Source organism: Spea bombifrons, chromosome 9 (genome assembly GCF_027358695.1).
Source record: "Spea bombifrons isolate aSpeBom1 chromosome 9, aSpeBom1.2.pri, whole genome shotgun sequence".
In the NCBI taxonomy this organism is placed as follows: domain Eukaryota; kingdom Metazoa; phylum Chordata; class Amphibia; order Anura; family Pelobatidae; genus Spea; species Spea bombifrons.
The window spans coordinates 10436200-10461599 of NC_071095.1; the positions used below are offsets into that span (position 1 = coordinate 10436200).

A 25400-nucleotide genomic window follows, 5' to 3' on the forward strand; every position below is an offset into this window, starting at 1 on the left:
AAATACAAAATTCCAAGTCGGGATTCTGGAAACTGTAGCGATGAAGCGGCGAGTCGCTTGCGGCCGAACCCGTCAAAAATCATAAAAAAAAAACCCCCAAAAAAGCACATTATGGTCGTTAGAGGATATTTCGAGGATATTGCTACAGTGACAGGCGGCCGATTATGACTTCCTGATCTTTCGGGTCTCTCGGGAGAAAAGGAGCGAGAGATTTTTCAGAGTTTGTATCCGGAGGGAGCGGAAAGCGGCCAGACATGGATACCGGAGAAAACGGTGGCGGCAGCGCATGCGCCAGCAACGCCAACAGCATGAAGAGGACGCTGAAGTGCGTGGTGGTCGGGGACGGCGCCGTCGGGAAGACCTGTTTGCTGATGAGTTACGCCAACGACGCCTTCCCCGAGCAGTACGTCCCGACCGTATTCGATCATTATGCCGGTAAGGACCAGCTTTATCACTTATTTTTATTATTTTATTCATTTTTTATTAATTTATTCATTTTTATTATTAGTGATTTATTATTTATTATTCATTCATTTCTATCGTACGTTAAGAAAATAAATCTGTCATTTTATTCTTTCCGCCGAAGGTTTTATCACGTAGAGAAACATTTAAGACATTTTTTTTCTTCAGTTTCTATGGCAACAACCTATCAGTGCCTGCTTTTCTATGTCATGTGATATTTAAGTGTTCCCGGGTAAAATGTTTAGGTGATTAAAGAATTATTTCTGGGGAGGGTTTGGGTTTTTAGCGTTTGTAGGAATGCTGTTTGCTGCATTTAGTTACAAAATGTGATTGAAACGTTTAATGTTTGCTACAGAAATGCGGAATTTAATATATAAATCAATAAATAGTAATAACAATAATAATATATCAATTAAAAATAATAACAATAATAATAATAATAATAAAAATAATAATAAATATAATATTCTTGAAGTACAAAGTCTGATTTAGGATGATGGGAGTTGTAGTCCACCTTTTGTTGTAACGTTACAGCATAAGCTTTTTGTACTTTTTAGAATTTTTTTTACATTTTGGGATCTTTTATTGCATTCTTTTTCTTTCCCTTTTAAAATAATAATAATAATAACCAAAATATTGTATTAAAATATAAATATAAATATAAATATATCTTTCCTGGCCGTACGATTCATTTACACCAAATCTAGTAAAATGAGTGTAATTACCTGTTAACCCCGCGCAGTCTAAAGCTTGTGGCATACCACCCAACTATCCTGTTCTTCATGGGGCAGTCCTGGTATTTTCCATTGTCCCACTTTTAGGGACTTTCTGATCTCCCCCAACCCCCGCAGAGCACTTTTAAGGATATCTATTCCTCTTTGGTAAATATTACTAATAAAATATTGGTGTGTAGACGTCTCCATGCTCATGGGATGGCAGTGCTCCAGAGAAGGGACTCCATACTCATCGTTGCCCCCCGCGCTTGAATAACCGGTAACCCTCGCCGGTCATTTTTAAACTTTTTACCCAACTTTACCCGTATATCGCCAACAGACAGAGGAGGGTTGGTGTAAACATGCTTTTTTAAAAAAAAAAGTTTTTAAATCCTAGTATTTTTGTGCCCCCTTTACCTAGAACATGAAATACTGGCTTTATTGTCACGTAAGGAATCCTCGGACAGGTAAAGCATCACCTGGCGGCTCTTTGGGTGAATTGAAGCAAATATTAACTCTTAATTAAATTAATTTCCGGTCCTCTCCTAATAATCCCCTCTATTTGGTGAACAGGCAATGAACCCAAATCACTTAACAATTAAAGTTCAGGGAGCGCAGACGGAGCGGGATTCCAGCATGACTGGTAGACCGTTGCTCCGGGACACTTGGTAGTATTTGTTTGGTGTAATGCTAATTGGGGAAATTCTATAAACGCATTCAGGACTAAACCAGAGCGGCATTCTATTTATCAGGAAAGACAAAATATACATTATCCCAGATTATTAAATCATTCAACGGAAACATCAAAGGAAAGGCAGGACGAGCTTCACCGGCTGGGAAAAAAAGAGAAAATAAAAATAGGTTAATATGAAGAATTCTCTATTTCTGCCAAAGCAGCCAGACGTGCGGTGTCTGAAACGTGGAGTGGAATAACATGGATCCCCGGGGGGGGGTTACAAGACAATGGGGATTATTCATTAGAGGGAAAGTCCCATGAAATAATAAATACATTATTATATTTCCCAGCACTGTATACAGTAATATAACCCCCAGCGCTGTATACAGTAATATAACACCCAGCGCTGTATACAGTAATATAACCCCCAGCACTGTATACAGTGATAACCCCCCCAGTGGTGTATACAGTAATATAACCCCCAGCGCTGTATACAGTAATATAACCCCCAGCACTGTATACAGTAATATAACCCCCCAGCGCTGTATACAGTAATATAACCCCCCCAGCGCTGTATACAGTAATATAACCCCCCAGCGCTGTATACAGTAATATAACCCCCAGCGCTTTATACAGTAATATAACACCCAGCGCTGTATACAGTAATATAACCCCCAGCACTGTATACAGTAATATAACCCCCCAGCGCTGTATACAGTAATATAACCCCCCAGCGCTGTATACAGTAATATAACCCCCAGCGCTGTATACAGTAATATAACCCCCAGCGCTGTATACAGTAATATAACCCCCAGCGCTGTATACAGTAATATAACCCCCAGTGCTGTATACAGTAATATAACCCCCCGCGCTGTATACAGTAATATAACCCCCCAGCGCTGTATACAGTAATATAACCCCCAGTGCTGTATACAGTAATATAACCCCCCAGCGCTGTATACAGTAATATAACCCCCAGCGCTGTATACAGTAATATAACCCCCCAGCACTGTGTACAGTAATATAACCCCCAGCGCTGTATACAGTAATATAACCCCCAGCGCTGTATACAGTAATATAACCCCCAGCGCTGTATACAGTAATATAACCCCCAGCACTGAATACAGTAATATAACCCCCAGCGCTGTATACAGTAATATAACCCCCAGCGCTGTATACAGTAATATAACCCCCCAGCGCTGTATACAGTAATATAACCCCCAGCACTGTGTACAGTAATATAACCCCCAGCACTGTGTACAGTAATATAACCCCCAGCGCTGTATACAGTAATAACCCCCAGCGCTGTATACAGTAATATAACCCCCAGAGCTGTATACAGTTATATAACCCCCAGCACTGTATACAGTAATATAACCCCCCAGCGCTGTATACAGTAATATAACCCCCAGCACTGAATACAGTAATATAACCCCAGCGCTGTATACAGTAATATAACCCCCCAGCGCTGTATACAGTAATATAACCCCCAGAGCTGTATACAGTTATATAACCCCCAGCACTGTATACAGTAATATAACCCCCAGAGCTGTATACAGTTATATAACCCCCAGCACTGTATACAGTAATATAACCCCCCAGCGCTGTATACAGTAATATAACCCCCAGCACTGAATACAGTAATATAACCCCAGCACTGTATACAGTAATATAACCCCCAGCACTGAATACAGTAATATAACCCCCAGCGCTGTATACAGTAATATAACCCCCAGCGCTGTATACAGTAATATAACCCCCCAGCGCTGTATACAGTAATATAACCCCCGCGCTGTATACAGTAATATAACCCCCCAGCGCTGTATACAGTAATATAACCCCCAGCGCTGTATAAAGTAATATAACCCCCAGCGCTGTATACAGTAATATAACCCCCCAGCGCTGTATACAGTAATATAACCCCCAGCGCTGTATACAGTAATATAACCCCCAGCACTGAATACAGTAATATAACCCCCAGCGCTGTATACAGTAATATAACCCCCAGCGCTGTATACAGTAATATAACCCCCCAGCGCTGTATACAGTAATATAACCCCCAGCGCTGTATACAGTAATATAACCCCCCAGCACTGTGTACAGTAATATAACCCCCAGCGCTGTATACAGTAATATAACCCCCAGCGCTGTATACAGTAATATAACCCCCAGCGCTGTATACAGTAATATAACCCCCAGCGCTGTATACAGTAATATAACCCCCCAGCGCTGTATACAGTAATATAACCCCCAGCGCTGTATACAGTAATATAACCCCCCAGCACTGTGTACAGTAATATAACCCCCAGCGCTGTATACAGTAATATAACCCCCAGCGCTGTATACAGTAATATAACCCCCAGCGCTGTATACAGTAATATAACCCCCAGCGCTGTATACAGTAATATAACCCCCCAGCACTGTGTACAGTAATGTCATTCATATCTGGTTTTATCTCATTTCCCCCCCCAATAAACTCCCTTTATCTGCAGTCCTGGAGCCGCCGTTGCTGTCAGTCATGTGATATTTTGGGTGACTTTCCCTCAAACACCACGCTGAGCTGATGCTTTATGGCGATGCTAATGAAGTCCGTTCCTCCAGTCAGACTTCCATGTGGCTTGCGGTGTATCGTTTATCAGACTCCTGGCCCTGCGGGATCCATCGATCCAAGAGTAACCATCAAACAAGACCCCAGAGTTCCATTTGTAGCAGCATTAAATATGACTTTTCTAGCCGAGTACAAAAGATATAAGCGATACGCGGAATAACGAGGAAATCCAAAGACTTTCCTAAACTTTCATCTTGGGTGAATTCTTTATTTCTGAATAGACCCCCCCCCAGCAGACCCCTTACTGTCCAACAGAATCTCCAGAATACAATTAAGGACCTCGTTAACCCAACGGTAACTCCACGCAGGCTCCTCTCACACACCCTGTATGTAAAATGCATTTCTAGCGACGTGGAAAGTTTGCATGGATTACATTAACCCCTCTGACATCATCCCAGCCCCTTGTTCATTGTCCTTTTTCCATTGTTGTGACCTCATGACCTCTATTCAGTGCAGAACGAAACAAAATCTCCTTTTTTTCTGGTTAAAAAGAAAAAAAAAGCATATTGTCTGAATAAAGGCCGTTCTGAGCTGATCCGTAACAACATTCTGCAGCTCGCCCCGTGTCGGCCGGGTCAGAATAAATAATAATTAGCGTGGGGGTAACATCGTAACGGCGTTAATCATTGTTCATTCATTCGTTTCATTCATCCCATTGATACAGTTTGTAACAGTTTCTTACTCGATGAACCCACTCGATGAACCCACTCGATGAACCCACTCGATGGGGTCCAATGACACTCGGTGGCTTATTTCTTCTCTAGATTTTAGATAACAGCTCGATATTTTCCACGTTCTGTTGGGGACCGCAGAAAAATCCGGTTTAGTTTCACTTTAGAATGACGGACTTTCTTTGACGACTTCAGTTACTTCTTAATAATCAGGGGAAACGGAGAGGCCAACGCTCTCCCGTTATATATAATTAATATATATATATAATATATATATGGATATTATCTTAAGATATATGTGCTTTGGTGTAATAGCCACTTTAAAAAGGAAAGCTTAATTAAAAAAAAAATGAATTTACATATAGATAGATGCCAAAAATCCATGAATTAACATTAGTTTTAAGCCACAAAAATAAAAAAAATTGAGCGGAGTGATTGTAACAACCAGAAAGTAACCCCCTTTGGCGTCTGGTTAATGCCATTTGGTTCCAGATTTGCGAAGGGGACTTTGTGGGGGGGGCAGTACTGCAATGTGATATTTTGGGGGACTTTCCCGGCTCAAACACCACGCTGAGCTGATGCTTTATGGCTATGCTAATGAAGTCCGTTCCTCCATAGACCTTGATTAGTCAGAGAGTCCAGCTGGGTGAGGAAGACCAAGCCGTTCTATTGTTTATCCACAAGGCAGTATGATAAGATTGATTGGGCTGAGATAACAGAGCTAGAACACATACACGTGGCAGATATGCACATAGGTAGATCATTATTTCAAGAAGAGACCTCTGAGGTCCTGAGAGCTCATGTGACTTTCCAGCAAACAGAAATAAAAAGGTCTTTTAACCCAACAACTGCCTTTATAGTTACCCTTTTTGGACCCATGGTTAACACATATGGTTGGGTTTTTGGTACATGTATGTTGATTCTTTTATATGGTGACATAGGTTTATTTAGTGAATAGAACCCATGTTTCAGGCTTGTTTAATCTTTTTTTTTGCGGAAACAAACTCTATGACATCACGAGTCATGCGTTATCACGCGTAAGATAAGGGACATTATTCAATGGTCCTTCAAAAAAAAAAAAGAACAATCGTTTTGGGGACAAAAATAGCATTTCCTGTTCCCTTCTAGAAGAAGCCGAATCTCGTTATTCTCCAGATTTTTTTTTTATGAGTTTAGGAAACCTTATTTAGTATTTTTTGATGATAATATATAGTCACGTTCAATATGAATTTGTTCTCGGCGGGAAGCACTTTGGAAGCCCAGAGCCATCCGGAGATTGTCTTCTCCTTCTCTGATTTACTTCGCTCCTTTAACCAGGCGGCCGAGCCTCGGAAAAAAATCTCTTAAAAAAAACACTTCATTTTACCCGGGAACGTCGTATATTTCATAGGCCGTCCATTATTTACGCTTCTCCTGCTGAAAGGTTCCCCTAAGATATAACGCTGGAGTTTATTAAAATGCTAAAGAGACACAAATAATCCCATCCTGTCTCCCGTGAGATTATATAGAACTTCATTCATCGAGTGACTTATTCATCATAAGAGCTGCCCCAGGCCTCACCCGGGGCAATACCCCCAGCTGCCCCCTCTGCTGCTGCCGTCTATACCACTGGGTGCCAGGATATGATGTCACTTCCTGGCGCGCCAACGACTAAGCGCTGAAGGAGAAGGCCATGTGATCCAAACAAATGGCCCATTTGGGGACATCAGAGACCTCCGTTGTAACAGACCCATTGAGTAGAGGCCTAATTGGCCAGTAGGGAGACCTGCTCCCTGTTTAGAGGCAGAGCGGCCATTAGTCCCCGGACCTGACACACTAGGCCTAGTCGTAGAAGGGCTAGAATATGCTGATGGGCCCCAGACTTAGACATACAAATGGCCATAAAATAAAACATTTATGTTAATTTTTTGGTATTTATTCACTTTTCTGAATAGAACATAAGCTCCCAAGAATGAGGCCTCTGTGTTTACGTCTTATCATTAATTTAATATTTCCCCCCTGTTGTCGTAGCGATAATGTCTGAACGAGGCTCTCTGACTACTTGGTCCCACCGCTAGCATTTGTTTGACGAATCCATTAGATTGGTGAAAACCTATCATTTTCCCAGATTTCCGTGCCCCGTCTACTCTAGTCGGCTGGGTTTGGTGACACGGTATAAGTAACTTGACAATGGATCCAAAAAAAAAAAAAGTAATATGATGTCATAGTTCACATCTAAGATAGATTTACCTAAAGTAACTGTTATGATATTTTGTGGGAGGGGCAATATTTCTCAAAATGGCTCCACGCATAAAGTGATTACAACATAATAAAATGATGAATAAAAGTCTTTACAGAAAAACTTCAGCATTGCTTTAGTCTTTAGGGCTTATCGCCGACATCCGGGACACTACCCAAGATTAAAAAATACAAAAAAATATTTTCTGGAATTTTTTTTCTTTTTTAAATATAAACCCCATTGCCCAGAATTTCTGTGATAGCCCCTATAATGCAGAGATCAGCCAAGCTATGTTTACCATGTGATTCACGCCACAATTAAGTGATCAACCCATATGTGATATATTCATTCCGTTTTATAAGCAGATGGTGAGCAAAAATGTTAGGAATTGATGAATTCTTCTCAACGTGGCAACCAACGAAGGGGAAAATAGAAGATGATTATTTTCATAATGCATTTCTCTGCTATGGGAGCAGAACAGAACACAACAGGCTATGTATCAAAAATATTTATTCGCTTTAAGCATTTACACTTGTCAACAATCACCATTTTCAGAATTTAGCAATTTATATAAATCCGAACAAAAATGACATAAAAAATATACATCAGCTAAAGATTCTGGACTAGATTTTACTTATTAATAACTAAGTGCAGCAATAAAAGAAAGAATTTCCAGAAATAATATTTTTTTTTATGTTATATTGTTTCCTCGATCATATATATTTTTTAGGGAATGCTTAATTGTCATGTGACACAAAATGCGTCTTAAAAGTTATGTTTTTAAGTGATTAAAATCCAGCTATTTGGAAGTGATGAGTGCTATATATTTACTTATCATAGAGAATCTGGAAGAGAGATTCGAGATAGATACATAGGTTTTTTTTAGCTTTCTTTAATAATTTTTTTATTATTTTGTTTTCTATTTCTTTATTTATATATATACCGTATTGGCTCGAATATAGGCCGCACTTTTCCCCCCCCACTTTAAGTCTTTAAAGTGAGGGTGCGGCCTATATTCGGGGTCTAGCGCCCGACCCAGGCAGCAGGTTTAGGATACAGATCTCCCGCAGCGGTGCAGGGGACCTGCATCCTACTCTCTGATACGCTCAGCCTCCCCTGCCAGCACTTTCTACGGGGGGGGGTGCCGGCACGGGAGGTTGTCTAAGCGCATCTTGCGTTGTTTAGCCGCATCGAAAAAAACTTTTTCTTTAAAAAAGCACCAAACTTTTAGGGTGCGGCCTATATACGGGGGCGGCCTATATCCGAGCCAATACGGTATATATATATATTTATTTATTTATTTATTTTTTATTATTATTTTTTTTTTGTTATTTTGAATTAAAAAATATTTCAAAAATAGTCCAAAAATAAGATATTTTTTTTTGCATAGAACAAACATTTTTCAGTATCCTTAAAGTCGCAAAGTGGATGCAGACCCCACGCCTTCCTGCCGGTGTTTTAGAGACGAGAATATGTGAAAGGATACACTTTATTGGGAAAATATTTTCTCGTTTGGCTGTGATTTTTTGAGCGTACGTGTAGAATGATCGGGTCGGGAAGCACAGATGATACACGAGGTCTTCGCACGGCCTTCGCGACCTAAGAGGGTTAATGGAACAACATCTGCCGGAGCATTCTATATAATGCGGCTCCTTTACATTACATACATTTTCATCTAAAACCGAAAGCTTTGTACATAATGAAGGAAAGAAGAATAGGTCGCCCGGCGGAATATCCTTCAGTATAATAGAGTGTCTGCCGTTCCTTTTTGTATCCAGGACGGATAAGGAAGGTATAAAGGGTTTCGGACGTTTTCCGTAAGCCTCCAGCCGGGTTAAATTGAGATGTAAATGAAATCCATTCTGTAAATTCAGATCGAGACGGGGCCAAGTCACAAAGCGTGTTCTCAATCCTGTGTGATATTGCGATGCAAATCCCACACGGATACATTGACATATTGTAATGGGGGACGTCGGGTGACACACAGCGGGCATTCTGTAAGAGGCTCGATGGAAATGTCGCATTCTATAGGGTTCCTTGTTCCAAAGGAATGCCCTAAAACTGTATGCAACATACACCCACTGGTGGTCTTTAAATGCCAGCATTGTACGTGGGGGACAAATAAGCCGATGACGCGTTTATTAAAAGGTGAAATAGCCAAAAAGGTCAACGTCAACTCATGGACCATGATGATGTCACCAGCGATGATGTGGCTCAAACCAGGGTTGGACTGGTGATGACGAGGTGGCCCTGGCACTTTAAGGCCAGTGGCTGTCTGATAATGTAAGTGTGACTCGATAGGTTAGGCCAGACATTATGGGGTTTTTGGGGTAGCATGTGGCAAAATCCAGCCGTTGGCTACACACCGCGACCCCCGATCTGCCACTGGAGCCGCAGACTGGTTGAGTGTAGGACACCGACGGCCAGAGGACCACCAGGCATTCCTCGATGGCACAAACACTTGGCTTTTGGGGGGTATTCTGCATTAGTTGTAACCGTTTGATTTGTTCTATACATCGGTTGAATTGCATGGATCAACCGCAACAGCGTATTCAACGTTTTAAAAGGGTGGGACAGGGGCGTCTGAGATAAACGCGGTGATTCCAATGGTCAGGAAATACATTTGGAACCCTAAGGAACCTGGTTTATCATCAACGCTCTTGTTTAAAAAACATTGAAGTCAATAGTACAGTGGAAAAAAATATTCAATCGATCGAAAAAAACAAAGTTTCGTGCCAATGTTCCTTTCCTGTTTAAGGTGTGAGTAGGACCTCTTGGAGAACTTGGCCCGCCTGTCCCCCCTGTCCCTGCAATAGATCTGTCAACACATCCGCCTGCGGGTACGTCCTCCTGCGTAGATCTCTGGCTTCGGATCAGTAACGCCTTTTAGTGTTTTGAATGTCTTTTAAGAAAAAATATTTTGGGGGGGGGCTCAGTGAATGAAAACTGAATTGAAATCAAAAGGTTTTCTGTTTATTAATAATTATTGATATTAATTAATGTATTTGTTTAACCTGTGAACATTATGATATCAGCATCCATTGAAAAAAAAGGTGTAGGGTGGGGATAAAGCGAGTGATGGGGACAGTCGGGTTGTATCCTTTCTTGCGTTACCTCGGCGTTTCTGTTGGTGTGAGATTCATTTGTTTTTTGCGACAGACAGGAACCGGATTTATTAAACAGGAAAAAGGAACACGGATCAGCTGGAGACATTCATCAAAGTGCTGTCTCCTTACAACCCATGGCTTCTTCTCCAGCGTCTCTCTCGGCCCCAACAGAGCGCACATCCGGTATCGTTGCCCCGAATGACCGGTGGAACCCATAAGACACCTAACCTTATATGTCCTGAACCTTCTGATACACAAACAGATAAAATATACCGTCACGTCATAAAAATATAAAATTCTATAATATTAAATATCAAAATAGTCAATTTGTCACCTTTTACCTTATTCCTGCAATATTTCGTTTACAAACTAAATCCCTAAAAACAAAAGTTTCATGTCTTTGATACAATCAGCTTATAGATTGGGTTGCTGACCACTGCCATTAACCACCGCAGGAGCAAAGCCATAAAGTTAGTTATTATTATTTTATTATTATTATTATTATTATTTTTCTCTTATATTTATACAGCACCAACAATTTACTTTGGGCTTCAGAACTCCAACTACTCTGTACTCCTTTCTATTTACCAAAGTTTTCCCCAAACAGTAATACTTTTTCCTCTGATATTGCTCCGAAGAGTTAATATATAGCAAATCGTTACTTTGTTATTGCGCAATTCTATTAATTAAACACAAAGTTGAACATTGTATCTCTGGATCGCTACATTTTTAAATCGTGGAATTATATATAATACGTTTGCGGTGATTCCAGGTTTATGTTTTAATAAAATAAAAAATGAAATAAAAAATAAATTCTTACAATTTTAAAGAGGAATCTTTGTCTTATATCTCTATAAATGTACTTGATAATATTACCCGGGGAGTTATTTAATTCCCGATGTCATTCCCTAAAATCAAAGTCTCAGTTATGAGGAAATATTTTTCTAAAAATAGAGGGATATTTTTTCTCTAAGTTTTCCAACTTTAATTATTATTTTTTTTTTTTTCGATAATTATTTAGTTTTTAAAGTTCAAATGTTAAAAATAAAAAAAAAAGCACTCATGGTTTGGTCTAATTAGATCCCATCTGGCTGGGATTTCATTAGTACAGCATTTATTGTTTATTTCCTGAAATAAAATAAATTATATTCCAAAATATATCAGATGCATTTTTTTTTATAGAATATAACTTAATTGGAATTGCGCTATCGCACAGATATTACGCATAATAAATAATATTTTATTATGCAGAAAATGTTCATAATGGAGTTCAGACAAATGACTTCAAATATAAATGTTTATGCCAGCCACAAAATGAGAGTTATGCGGTAATTAGGAGCGCATAGCAGCGTGTGACAATCTGTTTGTTGTAAGAAACAGTGCTTCGGGAGCACGAAATGGGCAGAATTGGTGTTTTTTTTATCTTAATGGTCCTTTAGCTGATTTCAAGAGCTGATGTGATATTTTACAACAGTACGATTGGAACAAAAGGCACATGGTGGCCTGATTTTACGATGTTGCCCATGCGTAGGTGCCCTGCTTGGACACTGATCACTGATGGACATGCCAGGGAACTTCCTACGGTTGCTTTCGATCTCCTCGGGGGCGTGGCAATGATCAGGGGACGGACAAGCAGCATGTGAGGGCGGAGCTATCGGCAGTTTTGTCTATAAAAGGGCAAGAAGGGATCCTCAGGATTCCCAGGTTTGCCCATAGACGCTAAGGTGTGATGGATGTTGAGAAAAACATGGCCGACTCATAATAACGATGCTATGTGGAGTAGAACCGGATAAGTGAAGGACAACTCATAGGTTAGGGCACAAAAAAAGCTACATTATATACAGTCCCACGACATGTCATGGACCTCTAGAAGACCGGAAGCTTCCCAAAGGTGCAGCTGGTCTTCAAAGCCATGACCAGGTTGTCTAATTAACCCATTCTTACTCGTAGGCCTCAGCCTCGGTGAGAAGAAGACATCACCCGCAGCCCAAATATTGTCCATCTCGCCTGAAAGCCAAGAAATAGAATAGTAAGACATGAAAGCACAGATTTCACAACAGTTGGAAGGTCCGAGCGGTTCCTCACTTGGCCGTACAATCCCGTAACATGTGTTTCCTGAATGATAAATACCATTTGGTGTCTGTTTACATGAACGCGGTGTCTTCATTGTGTATATAATCCCCACCCAGAAGAAGTTAGAAGTTCATCTCTTACTTCGCACATCTAGCCTGGAGACTAACCCACAGAAAAACAGCGTCCGTGCCAGCATTCGCATGCATCGTTGGAACAGCATCCAGCGTTGACATCAACGTTTTATACGGCGTCTGGAGACCACACAGATTTTGGTGTGAAATAAAGCGGCTTATTCTGGGATTTAACACCCACTACAGCAGCGTGAGCTCCCCTTACTGCCCTGGACGCGGAGGCATGGACCCCCTCAATGGAACCAAAGGGGATTTTCCATGAGATCAATCAGTAAAGGGGATTTTTCATAGTTTCTTTTTTCATTTGCAATAAATCGCAGTTGGACTTTTGAATTTGTAGCGTCTCCAATGTAAAGAGATAATAAAATCACAAGGCGGTTGCTAGGAGAAGTAGAAAATGTATGAAAAATAAAAATTCTATTACATTTACGGTAACATTTTAAGATGACCAAAGTATTACTTGGAGCAGAAGTCCCCAAGCTTCTTCTAAAAAAAAAGAAACGCCATCAAATTCCTGGACGACACTCAAAGAGGTCCTGGCGGGACGTCCACCGACTTCTGAGGGCATGGGGTGACGATGCCAATTAAAATCTAGACTCGTCCATGGCATCTGAGAAGCCTACAGCCCAGCCTAATCAAGATATTCATTTGAGAATTCCAGGAACACTCCAACGTTCCAATGGTTCCAGAGACAACGTTTCCGCTTCCCTACGCCATGAATCCTCCAGGTCCAGCTGATGTCTGTCACAGTCTGGAGATCGGTCGGCTTCCAAGCTGGCACCGGCACAGTCCCTGGTTTTCAGACCTGGCAGCGGGTTTTGTATGCCGGTGATCTCCCATGTATGAAACCTTCGAAATCTCCCTACCCCTCATCAATCACTCTCGGGTAAATGATCTTAATGACGAAGCTGGCCAGATGTGCCCGTCTCTGTCAGCTGGATTCTGATTTTCAGAAACCTTAGGTGACCCTGCATTTAATCCAATAATCTGATATTAAGATTATATAAAGATTAAAAAAAAGCTAAACTGTTTTATGTTTACCTCGTTGCCCAACAGATTTATAAATAAATAAATATTTAATTTTTATTAATATTAATATTAGAATTAATATTTTTTTTTTTTATTAATAATACACTTTATAAATTTATAAATTAACTATTATACATTTTATAGTAATATAAATTCAATATTAAATATATATATATATATAAATTAATTCATTTAAAGGAATTAGGGCTCAGCGGTCATCTAGAAAGTCGTGGAAATTGGCTAAGAAAGGAAAAAAGCCACAATGCAACAGCCCGATCCATCCGCTTATTCAAAGCCAGACCCGAAAGTCACTTTCGCCCCAAGAAACTTATTTTAAGACACAAAACGCGGCGCTTTGTAGCATAAGCAATTCTTCTCCTTATTTACACAGAGAGCAGGCGTATTCCGGGTCATTAATAATAAAAGCTGCAGCCAAGTAACGAGGAGCCGCGGACAGGAAAAGGAGATTCGCCGACGTGTTGGGTATTATTAATGGCCTTTTTTTTTTTTTTTTTTTTTGCGAAAACAGTTCTGGGTTCCATTAATCAGAAACAATGAAACAAACTTGTATCGGGATTAATAATTCTCGCCGTCGGTCCTATTCTGGACACGTTTGGTTCCGGGATTGGCAGGCGCAGAGCGTTCTAGAACCCTGCAACTCGAGTCCCGAAAAACGTTTCTCATGGTTTGGTTTTATGCGTTAACGTTTCGGCTCCCATCCCCCGCCGGGTACTTTACGAAGGTCAAAGAAAGACTGAGCCGGTTCTGTATCATGTATAATGTATAACGTAGAGCGTTGTGTCCGGTTCTAGAGGCGTCATCATCTCTAGGAAGATATTGACGTTCTGGAGGGAGGTCAGAGGAGAGGGACTAGCATGAGATAAAAAGTATCAGGAAAGACACAGGGATACTTAGTATCTCCGGCTGGAGGGGGGGAGAGGGGATGGAGGGGTTATTTAAATAGATAAAGGACAGTCGGAGCGTCTCTGGAGAGTGTTAAATCACAGAGCGAGAGCGCAAGATATTCTAGTGACTGACTAGAACCATCTGTTATAAGCCTTTGCAGTCTTCCGCTCGAGGTGACGGCCGTCACTTTGGTGTTACTGTCCCGGAGCCGGTGGTGTTGGTCGGAGGTGCCCTGCATCCACCTCCTGCTCTGAGTGTTTACTGGCACTGTTTGAGGGTTGGGGGGGGTATCATGAGGTGTGAAATGATAAATAATGGCGGATGAACGCGAAGTCCTCGCTAACAGCTCTTCTCCTTTTTGTTTTTTAGTAAGTGTGACCGTCGGAGGGAAACAGTATCTTCTGGGACTCTACGACACAGCAGGCCAGGTATTCCTTAGAGTTAAATCGGTGTACCGGAGCGCGCCATTGTGGGGGATCATGTGATCTTTAAGCACCGCCCCCTCGCTAACGAGCAGCGCTGGGCTGTTTGCTTTACGGCAGAACGCGTCTTCTCTCTATATTCTCCATCTTATTCGTATAAAACATAACATACATTCAGGAGCCGTATGTCTATCCCATGCATGTTTAATCCCCTCACTGTATTACCCTCTACCACTTCTGCTGGCAGGCAGATCATCTTGTCCTTGCATTCTGACCTATAGGACACCCTGCAAAGGCTCAGGGAACAGAAAAGCTCATCATCCAGAAATGCCAACGCTACGTTTTTACAGCGAGGAAAGGTTATTGCTGTAACTCAGTCTGGATGAAATGGCAAATATCTTCTTCCTCAGACTAATTAGACTCGCAGCGCGGCGCCGACGATGCAGCCCCGTGAAATAAATATTCCGCAGCAGCCTAAACATTTACACGCTTACTGTATATAAAAACTTACAGTCAGCAGCCGGAATTCAGGTTTCCCGTCTTCAGCATCGAGAGATGCGTCCCTGTTATACCCTCATCAGAAGAGCGACCTTCCTCCTGCGGGTCGATCAATCGCAGAACAAAGGCGTTTAGTAAAAAAAAATATTTCTTTTATTTATTCTGCCCGTTTCAGGTTAAAATAAATAATGACATAAGGATCAGAGACCTATTTTATGTGTCTACCCTTGGATTATTCCTCCCCGTTGCTACCTCTCCCCTGTTTCTGATTGTTGTTGATTGGTTCAGGCAGCCTTTATAAGGCGGGGGGAGAACTTCAGGACAGGAAACTGATTTTGGATTCTGATTTTGCCACAGGCTGCCACCGATCCCAGCCGATTCAAACTATTTAAATATCTCCCAAATCAGTGCGGTTTAAAAAAATGGCAGCTTTTATTAAGTGAAATGAGTTACGGTTAGTGATGAGTTAAATAAGGTTCCCGGGGAGGTATTATATCGGCGCACTCGTTACTTCCTGTTCAGCCCTATACATCATGGATAACGCGAAGCGGAGTCGGTTCAAACCCAGGCGACGACGGGAGCGGGGATTCACCTCCGTCCAAAATAGTTTATTACCCCCCACCATTTTGAACGGCGTATAAATAATAACTACAAGCAGCGGCCGCGCGGAAACAATAACCGGCATCGATCAAAGCTGGAAATTTTAAAAGCCGCGGGGAGGCGGGGGGCAATGAATAAATTCTTCAGCCGATGCTCATATAACGAACCCCACCAGGTAGACTCAATATATCTGGATATAATATGCAAGGAAGAGACCGAAGTGATGAATTATCCATTGATTCCGGCCATGCGTCTTCTACGGGGATCTGCTGCCACCTGCTGGTGCACAGGTGTAAAGCAGGATTTTTAAAAAATGACAATTTTTTTAATTTTTTTACTATATTTCTACATAATTTCCCCGTATTTGATGCCATCGCTTGGTGTTTGGGGTAATATGGAAATAATGATGCGGAAGAATCTTCCTGAGAGTCTGATGTAGTATCGGTCTGGCCATCGACAACAATCAGCAAGTTGACAACAAGAGGCATAACTTAATGGGGAGGAATAATCATGCAGGAACAGTTTTTGCTCCGTAGTCAGGATCCCCAAGAGTTTCGGCGCTCAGATTGTATGAATTTATAAAAATTTTAAGGAATAAATTATGTTTTTTATTATTATTTTTATTATTTATTTATTAATATGTTGTTGTTATTTTTTTGTCACAGGAAGACTACGATCAGCTGAGGCCTCTGTCGTATCCCAACACGGACGTGTTCCTGCTCTGTTTCTCCGTCGTGAATCCTGCCTCCTATCACAATGTCCGGGAAGAATGGGTCTCGGAACTCAGATCCCGGATGCCGCACATACCCTATTTACTCATAGGAACACAGGTACTGCCCCTAGGAATCCTCTGGGGCGAGAACATCCAGCTTGCGGCCGAGATTATTTGCCGTCGGCTACCCTTGCGCAACATGACATGGAGCCCCAAGTCATGATGTCCTAACTCAACTCCATTGGGGGTGGAAGTATAAGATTCCCAGACGTCATGGTGGGATGGTCAGGGGAGATTCTCTGATCTACCCAACCAGAAAAAGCCACCGAGGCCCACCTTGGAGCACCCAACTGCCAAAGATCTGCCTTAAGGGATTGTGCGCCAAAAGAATCAGACACTGGAGTCTCTGCTCTGATATATGTACTATCAGCTTTTATGTTACATTAAGGAACAATCTCAGCCCCAAAATTTCTGTTTCTTGTATGTAGGAATCCATTTTGTCTGATTTAGCTCCTCCCCCACCTGCTCCTACTGGAAACAGGAAGCCGAAGTCTGTACATTTCCTGCACATGCTCGGTAGCACTCTTATTGAAGATGCTGAAGCGGCAGCCAATCACATATATGCTAGCAACACATCAGTGTCCAAATAGCAGACAACTGATTGGCTACTACTACTGTCATTGATTTCAGAAAGTTCTACTGAGCATGTGCAGGAAGTGTACTGACGAATGCTCCCTTCCTTCAGTAGTGGCAGCAAGGGGGAGGAGTTAAATGAGGACTAACTAACCAAATAACTAAGAAATGCCTGCATAGATTTGCATATATTAAAATACAATCAAAATGGACTCCCGTATGCATCTAACACGAAGAGTATTAGACTCCTTTTATCGCTTTTAAGGAACCAGATCCATGGATTTCAACCAGGAAAATGTGCATGAATGATGCTCATGATAACGTGTATCATACGTGTGTAATACATGCTGTGTCCGCGTCTGTTTACAGATTGATCTACGGGACGACCCTAAGACCTTGGCGCGGCTTCTTCATATGAAGGAAAAACCAATAACTCATGAACAAGGAATGAAACTGGCAAAAATGGTAGGATTGGGGTAACTGTTGGAAACGCAATGGGTGGTGCATGCGCAGAGTTGGTGGCGGCAGAGGGGCAGATCCTAGATTGGGACTCATCTAACATGCCCCCCTCTTTTGTCTTCAGATCGGAGCCCAATGCTACCTGGAGTGTTCCTCCCTGACCCAGAAGGGTCTGAAGAACGTGTTTGACGAAGCGATCCTCACCGTCTTCAACCCAAAGAAGAAGAAAAGCCGCTGCGTCAAATGTCGCAATTCTTGCACCGTTGTATGAGATCGGCCAACCGCGGATGAGCGGCGCCCGGGGTAAACCGAGTAGAGTTATTGGAGGAGGGTATGACCAATCAGGGTCCCCCGAGTGACGGGGGGGAGCCTTTGATCTGTGATACCTCCGGAATATAATATTAACAAACGTATCGAGCTGTGATACTTCTCACTGACCCTGGGTCCATGCGCAATATGTGCCTTATCAGCCATTAGAAAATAAGGTGATTGCGTAAAAACCAACGGCAACGCCGGTCAAAATAACACAATTCGTCAAATAATAAATATTATAGCGGAAATGGGAAATTCCAAGGGACGCTGAAAATGGATACAGATCTCGGAAGACGTAGAACATCCCACCGAGAAAATGGCTTCCTTCCATTAGTGCCACAAATTAAATATTGATAGTTTTTTTTTTGGACGTTTTTTTTCTCCTTTTTAATCATTTAGACCAAGGTTACGCTTTAACTAAATGCAATTTTCCAAAAAAAATTCTTTGTTGGCCGTCGTCTCTAGAGCTTCAAGGCCTTAATTACGGAGTTCAAACAATTTCTTTCTGTCCAGGTTCCGAAGGACATGAGCGAAGAAAACACCACCACCCCCCCCCCCCCCGGCCACCATATTTTCATTTTTAACGTGAAATCGTAAAAAAAAAACATTAAGAACTTTTAACTGTGCAATATAATGGACTCCATCTTGTTTATGGGGATGACTTCTGTCATGATTTTTGGAAACATGTAAAATGATTGATAAATGTATATCTAGATTACAAGTTACTCCTCTCTACACGCAAACGCCTTTAAAAATAATTCAGTGCCTTAATAAAACCGGAACCGTGTTTTTCAGTGAGACAGGGGAAGCACATAGCTACTTCCTGTTACGGTCTGCTATTCAGGAAGTGCTCAAGTGTATAGCTGCAACAACCAAAAAATGGCTTCCTCCAACATAATAAAAAAACTAGTCCGCTATCTTGGAATAGAAAAAAATATACATTTACAAATGATACAAAAATTTCTTTGAAATTTTGTGTAATTTTAGAATTTTCTTTTCTTTTTTTTGTAGATAAAATCTGATTTGAGACAGGATCCAGTAAACTTTTACCCATAAATTTCAATGAATTTTTAGTGTTAGGAGTAGTTTTTCATAATTATAATTTGTGTGTTTTGGGGGGGAGGGGTGAAAAAATATTAGTTTTTTTTTTACGTACTTGGATTCTTAGATCTCATTATTATTATATTGCTAAAGGGCTATAAATATATTAACGATCGGATATTTACTAAATCACATTAAGTGCAGATTGCAGATACCGGATCCTGAACCAGGAAATTATTTTACTGGATCCTGAATCAGAATTTTTATTTTATGTTTTTAATTGTTTTTTTTTTTTCCACCAGGGAATCCCAACAATAATATTGATATATAGGATTATTATTAATTTTAATTTCTTTTTCAATAGGACGCACGCTGCATGACGCCGCAGGGTTATTCATTCATTTTGTACCTGGGTAGACGTGTATTTTCCTAGAAAATTAGTGTAAATAAAGAATTTTAGCATTTACAGCGGAAAATCGTTGTTTTTTTATGTAAAAAATTGAATTAATTATGACTGAGATCTTCATACTGATTGCTGCACAGAATACAGACAGAAATAAGAAAAATACTCCACTAATCCCCAAAAGGCTTGGATTTATTCAAATTTAAATAGAATCATTTTATGTTACGTTAGATTTATTCCTATAGCGCCAACAGAGTCTGTAGCGCTGTTAAAAAAAACTGTTAAATACTTAACAAACAGAATTTAAAATAACTTTAATGCACTGTTTCATGTCCAAACCCTTTTCCAGAAATAATTGCGTAAAATTTTGCCTCATTTGCTTTTACTCTGGGAACACTTAATCATCATGTGACACAAAAGCAGGCACTGATAGGTTGTAGCTATGGAAACGATCAAAAATACAAAAAAAAATGAACAAATGGACAGATCGGTTAAGCTTTATTGGCTTAGCACGCTGGGGAAAGCGATTCACGTTTTGTCTCAGTGGGACAGCAGCTTTAACGGCGCTAAAAACAGTTCCATGCGCCCCGAAGAAGGGAGGTCAGATGGTTTCGCACTCCGTGGTGGTGGTGGAGCAGACGCCGCAGTCACACCGGATCGCCACGGGGTAGGTGAAGGAAGGATCCACGTCCGGGACGCAGTTCGGCAGCTTTATGGTGACCAGTTTGGTTTCGTTGTAGGTGCAGACTCGGTGATAAGCGTCCAGGTACGGCGGGTCCAGGATGGGTTTCTGCAGCGGGGCGGAAGAGGAGACAATCGGAAATCATAACCAAATCTCATCATCGCAAAACGACTCGACCAGCGCGAGCTTTAACCCCTTCACGACCAAGCCCGTGCACGCTAAGGGCTCACAACGTCGCATGGTCATGAATGGGTTTAAGGACAACCATTTGTCCTTAAGGGGTTAAGGGACAGTTCGCCAAGTCAGCTGCGGCTCTGGGGAGTTCTGGGGGGGGGTCTAACAAGACCCTTTTATGCACACGCGCAGAAAGCACTCCCAGCAATTTCAGTGCAAGTGCTTTTCTGTTCACTGATTGGCTCCTTTAAACTCTGGAGCTGCAGCTTCTCCAAAAGGTTAGTTTAAAAAAATAAATAAAAAAAATTGCATATTAAATTAGTTACAAATAGTTAAATAGTGAAAAAGAAACAATATTCAAAATGAATGGAGACGGATTCTTTTTTAACCCTTTCAAAGATATTTTAATCTTTCTTTATTTTTTTTTCCTGAAATTTAGGAATCAGGGTTTTTTTTTCCAGGTTGAAATTATTAATAAATATCATTATATAATTAACAAAAAAAACGTTTTTTCACATTTTTATAGAGTTTTATGTAACAAGCAGACAGGTAAAGCAGGTAGAGATGCATCGGAATCTTCGTAATCTTTAGAACATTCCAACCCAGATACCTAGAACCCTTCCTTCCATTATCCATGTTCCGGAGCTGATGGACTGGGCCACTTACCTCCCAGGTCTCGCAGCGCCCCCAGCAGGCGTCGGTGGTGACCCGCAAGCCTTTGCACCCGGGCTTCTTGGCCAGGAAAGTGAATTCTCGCACCGCGCAGCCGACGAACGTGCGCAGGCTGATGTTGGACGTTGCTTGGGCTCCGGCACACGAAGCCAAGACCAGGAGCTGAAGGAGAAGCCGAGTCACTCCGGCCGGATTCATCACGGCGGTCCCTGCAACCCGAGAACAGCATAAAATAACACGGCCGGCGGTGTAACAATATTCAGAAATATTTCCCCATAATCTTCTTCAAAGAATGTCTCAATATGGAGGAAATTAGTCAATTCCCTAACTTTATAATTACAAATATAACATGCTTTAATATTGATAGAGAAAGGACGTAATAGGTGCAGGTTCATCTAAAAGAAATATCTGTTATTATTATTATTGTTTTATATAGCGCCATCATATTCAGGCACGAAGTACAATGCGTAAACAGGAAAAAACAAGTAATATATAACAATCTGACTCACAGAAACAATAATTAAAGATCTTACAATTAATCAGTCAATCTATCTATCTATTAATCTATTAATCTGTCAATCCATCTATCTATCTATCTATCTATCTATCTATCTATCTATCGCTCCATCTATCTATCTATCCATCTATCTATCTATCTATCTATCTATCTATCTATCTATCTATCTATCTATCTATCTATCCATCTATCTATCTATCCATCTATCTATCCATTGATCTATCTATCTATCTATCTATCTATCCATCTATCTATCTATCTATCTATCCATCTATCTATCTATCTATCTATCTATCTATCTATCCATCTATCTATCTATCCATCTATCTATCTATCTATCTATCTATCTATCCATCCATCTATCTATCTATCTATCCATCTATCTATCTATCCATCTATCTATCTATCTATCCATCTATCTATCTATCCATCTATCTATCATCTATCTATCTATCTATCTATCTATCTATCTATCTATCTATCATCTATCTATCTATCTATCTATCTATCTATCTATCCATCTATCTATCCATTGATCTATCTATCTATCTATCCATCTATCTATCTATCTATCTATCTATCTATCCATCTATCTATCTATCTATCTATCTATCTATCTATCTATCTATCTATCTATCTATCTATCTATCTATCTATCAATCTATCTATCTATCTATCTATCTATCTATCTATCTATCCATCTATCTATCTATCTATCTATCTATCTATCTATCTATCTATAATATCCATCTATCTTAGATAAAATGTGGCTAAAAAGACAAAAATGTCCAAATCTGGAAGGATTGCGTTGGCTCCCTTATCATTTTCCTGTAATAATGAATAAATATTATTAAGTGTCCTATTAATGCATGAAATGCGTCGGGGTTAAGCTTTAAATAAGATTTAGATTATTATTATTATTATTATATTACGATCGTCTGTTTTAGTTCTTCTATAATTTGGGAGACCACTTAAATATTATTTCTATAGACACGTGAAACTCAATGTGGGGTTTTATTAAGAGCATTTCAGATACACTGTACTAAAAAAAAAGGGAAATTCCATTAGTTGCCATGGTGATTACACCACTTTTACCACTTTTGCACCGATATTGCCTTGTTTTTTTTTTTAATTATGTTTTATTTATATTTACATTTTATTTTACATTATTAAAGACTCATCGACACCAACAGATGTAAACAGTCTCAACCTCTCAAGACAATCCCAGGAGCTGTATGTCTATCCCATGCATGTTTAAATTCCCTCGCTGTATTACCCTCTACCACTTCTGCTGGGAGGCCGTTCCACTTACCTACCACTCTCTCAGCTATCTCCAGATAGATATCAAACATGCCTCGTAAATATTTGGCAAAAATAAAAAAATTAAATACAAATATTCCACATATTTAATCATTCAAGATTCTAAGAACGTAGAAAATTCTAAAAATAGTGAAAAATGAGTAAAAACGGAGCAGACCTTTAAATGCCGTCTGTGGGTTCCCGCTCCTCGGCCGACGTCTGCGAGAGGCGCTCCTCCGGTCCTCGGATATATAGAGAGGGTCCTGTCAATCAAAGCCGAACCAAGGCAGATCCTTACATGAACCGGCGGCAACATCAGACGATCTTCCGTAAACCCTCTGAATTCGCATAAAGCGCATCGTTTCACAAAAAAAACATTCCGGGGAACAAAAGCCCCGGAACGTTACAGGTGATTTCTGCCGCTGACATCATCGAAAAGGAAATAGTGACGTTTGAGGGGTTAATGGAAACCCTCCCGGGGGTTAATGGAAAGGATCCATCTCTTGGGACAAGGAATCCATTCTATCTTTAGTTCTGTAATAAATGTAGCAGATGGCAAAAGTTCCGCTAATTAAACTGGTAGGGATATCCTCACGCGCTTTGAGTGGCATGGAAGGGGTTAACGTACTAATTTTGCTGGGGGGGGGCTCAAATCTATCAAGTTCAACCCTAAGATTTAAGGGGTTAATCTGGCACACTAGATAAATGACCGGGTTGACCGCCGGCCCGACAGCGACCCATACTCTGGATATAACCGGCTGCACTTATGTCATCAGGCGGCCACCAGCCTTAAAGTGCCAGGGCCATCTTTACCACTTCTGCGGGGAGGCTGTTCTACTTATCTACCATCTTCTTATCCATTTTACGAGGGGGGGAAGTATTGGGCATCACTTGCTTCCTCCGGTTATTTTGGAGATATTTAGTTTAAAGGTTCGGTGGCAGCCTGTGGCAGAGCCAGCATTATCTCTTCAGTCCCCTGTCCCGATGTTCTCTCCCTTTCCCTCCCTCTTCCTTTACAAAGGCTGTCTGAACCAATCAACCGCAACTTACCGGGGAGGAAAAACGAGGCAGAGACTGGGAACAGGAAGCGGATCACGTTTTAAAACATGGAATTGGGGGAAAGCAATAGATCTCCTTTCACTTAAAGTGATTAGAAATCCTGCATTATAAAATATTTCAATTCTAGATTGTTTTAGAAATAAATCATGAGATCGGGCAATAAACCAAATTTTCCGCTCTTTAGCATAATAAACATCGTCATTCATCCGCCTCGCGTTCATTCAGGAACCAAACGCAATTCTGATGGAATTAATCATTCGGAAGCCTCTTCCCTCGGCTTCACAATCACCAAACGGGGTGGAAACTGCGGATGCAAATAAATACCTGGAAACTATCATGAAAGATCGTGTACAGCGCTGCGGAATATGACGGCGCTATATAAACCACTAAAGAAGAATCTGCCAGCAGATCGGCCCCATCCGGCCCCCGTCTAGTCGCCCGTTGCTCCCGCTGTAAAGACTCAAACCTTAATCAGTCGTTGGTCTCGTCTTAGATTCAGGAGCCGTATGCTTATCCCATGCATGTTTAATCCCCTCACTGTATTACCCTCTACCACCTCTGCTGGGAGGTTGTTCCACTTATCTACCACCCTTTCAGTAAAGTTCCTTACATTAGAATTATGAATAGAGGTGTCAGAATGCTGTCCGTGTTCCGTGATTTGTTACGATGTCGGCCAAATGTTCTTTTTCTCCCTATACATCGCGCTAATGTTTACATCGCTGTTTTTATAGATCACCTTGGTGATAAATGAAGGAGATTTAAATATATTATACTAATCCCACAAATCGCGTTTTTACATCCCAAATTAGCCTTTATAACCGTGTTTAGCGCGCGCGAGTGAATGAAGGCGTGTGGCTTATGCGAAAAAAGGTTTAACCCTTTCTTCGCTCTCTAAATAACGTTTTGTTTCAGCGCAGCCGCTAACATCCCTAAAATATTGTGGGATTATTTCAAAAAAAATGGAAAAAAAACCTTTTAATTCACAGCCATAAAGTAAAAAAATCTTATTTATTCGAAGGGAAAAAATAATTTGTGAGGCTAATAATTTGTACAAAAAAAAACTCTTTTTCTTTCTTTCTTAGGAGAAGAATAATGTGTCCGGACGATAGTTTTCTTATACGGAATTAACTAATTTTAATTCAAAGTGAGAAGAAGAGATTGTTGAAGGAGAAACTTCACAAATGAACAGGGAATGTTACGGAATAAACAAAGACACAACGTTCTAAGCGCTTCCTCGCACAAACATCTTCAAAAGCAGGACCCCTCGATGACCCCGGTGTTTGTCAGCGGTGTATTTCGGCTGGCCGCTTCCCTAGCTCCGAC

At 40.8% G+C, this 25400-nt stretch overlaps 2 protein-coding genes across 2 annotated transcripts; one reads left to right on the top strand and one right to left on the bottom strand.

The window, feature by feature from the left end:
- The first annotated feature begins 240 nt into the window (after nt 1-240).
- Nucleotides 241-19747, top strand: RHOJ (ras homolog family member J). The gene is made up of 6 exons (XM_053475297.1): nt 241-435; nt 14964-15022; nt 16780-16944; nt 17829-17924; nt 18043-18221; nt 19636-19747. The coding sequence occupies exons 1-5, from the start codon at nt 255-257 to the stop codon at nt 18187-18189; spliced, it is 648 nt and encodes a 215-aa protein (XP_053331272.1). The 5' UTR covers nt 241-254; the 3' UTR covers nt 18190-18221; nt 19636-19747.
- A 292-nt stretch (nt 19748-20039) lies between these two features.
- Nucleotides 20040-23071, bottom strand: GPHB5 (glycoprotein hormone subunit beta 5). Its single transcript, XM_053475440.1, has 3 exons — nt 23032-23071; nt 21197-21411; nt 20040-20464 (listed from the first exon to the last, which is right to left on the bottom strand). Exons 1-3 carry the CDS (start codon nt 23069-23071, stop codon nt 20276-20278), a joined length of 444 nt encoding a protein of 147 aa, XP_053331415.1. The 3' UTR covers nt 20040-20275.
- Nucleotides 23072-25400: the final 2329 nt, after the last annotated feature.

Bases quoted from the DNA above. Each gene is read 5' to 3' on its own strand.
- RHOJ (XM_053475297.1), top strand. From the start codon at position 255: ATGGATACCGGAGAAAACGGTGGCGGCAGCGCATGCGCCAGCAACGCC. The intron at 16,945-17,828 runs GTACTGCCCCTA...GTCTGTTTACAG, and splicing joins ATTTACTCATAGGAACACAG to ATTGATCTACGGGACGACCC. The intron at 17,925-18,042 runs GTAGGATTGGGG...TTTTGTCTTCAG, and splicing joins GAATGAAACTGGCAAAAATG to ATCGGAGCCCAATGCTACCT.
- GPHB5 (XM_053475440.1), bottom strand. From the start codon at position 23,071: ATGTTTGATATCTATCTGGAGATAGCTGAGAGAGTGGTAG. The intron at 21,412-23,031 runs GTAAGTGGAACG...CTCGGGTTGCAG, and splicing joins GATAGCTGAGAGAGTGGTAG to GGACCGCCGTGATGAATCCG. The intron at 20,465-21,196 runs GTAAGTGGCCCA...GCCCCGCTGCAG, and splicing joins GGCGCTGCGAGACCTGGGAG to AAACCCATCCTGGACCCGCC.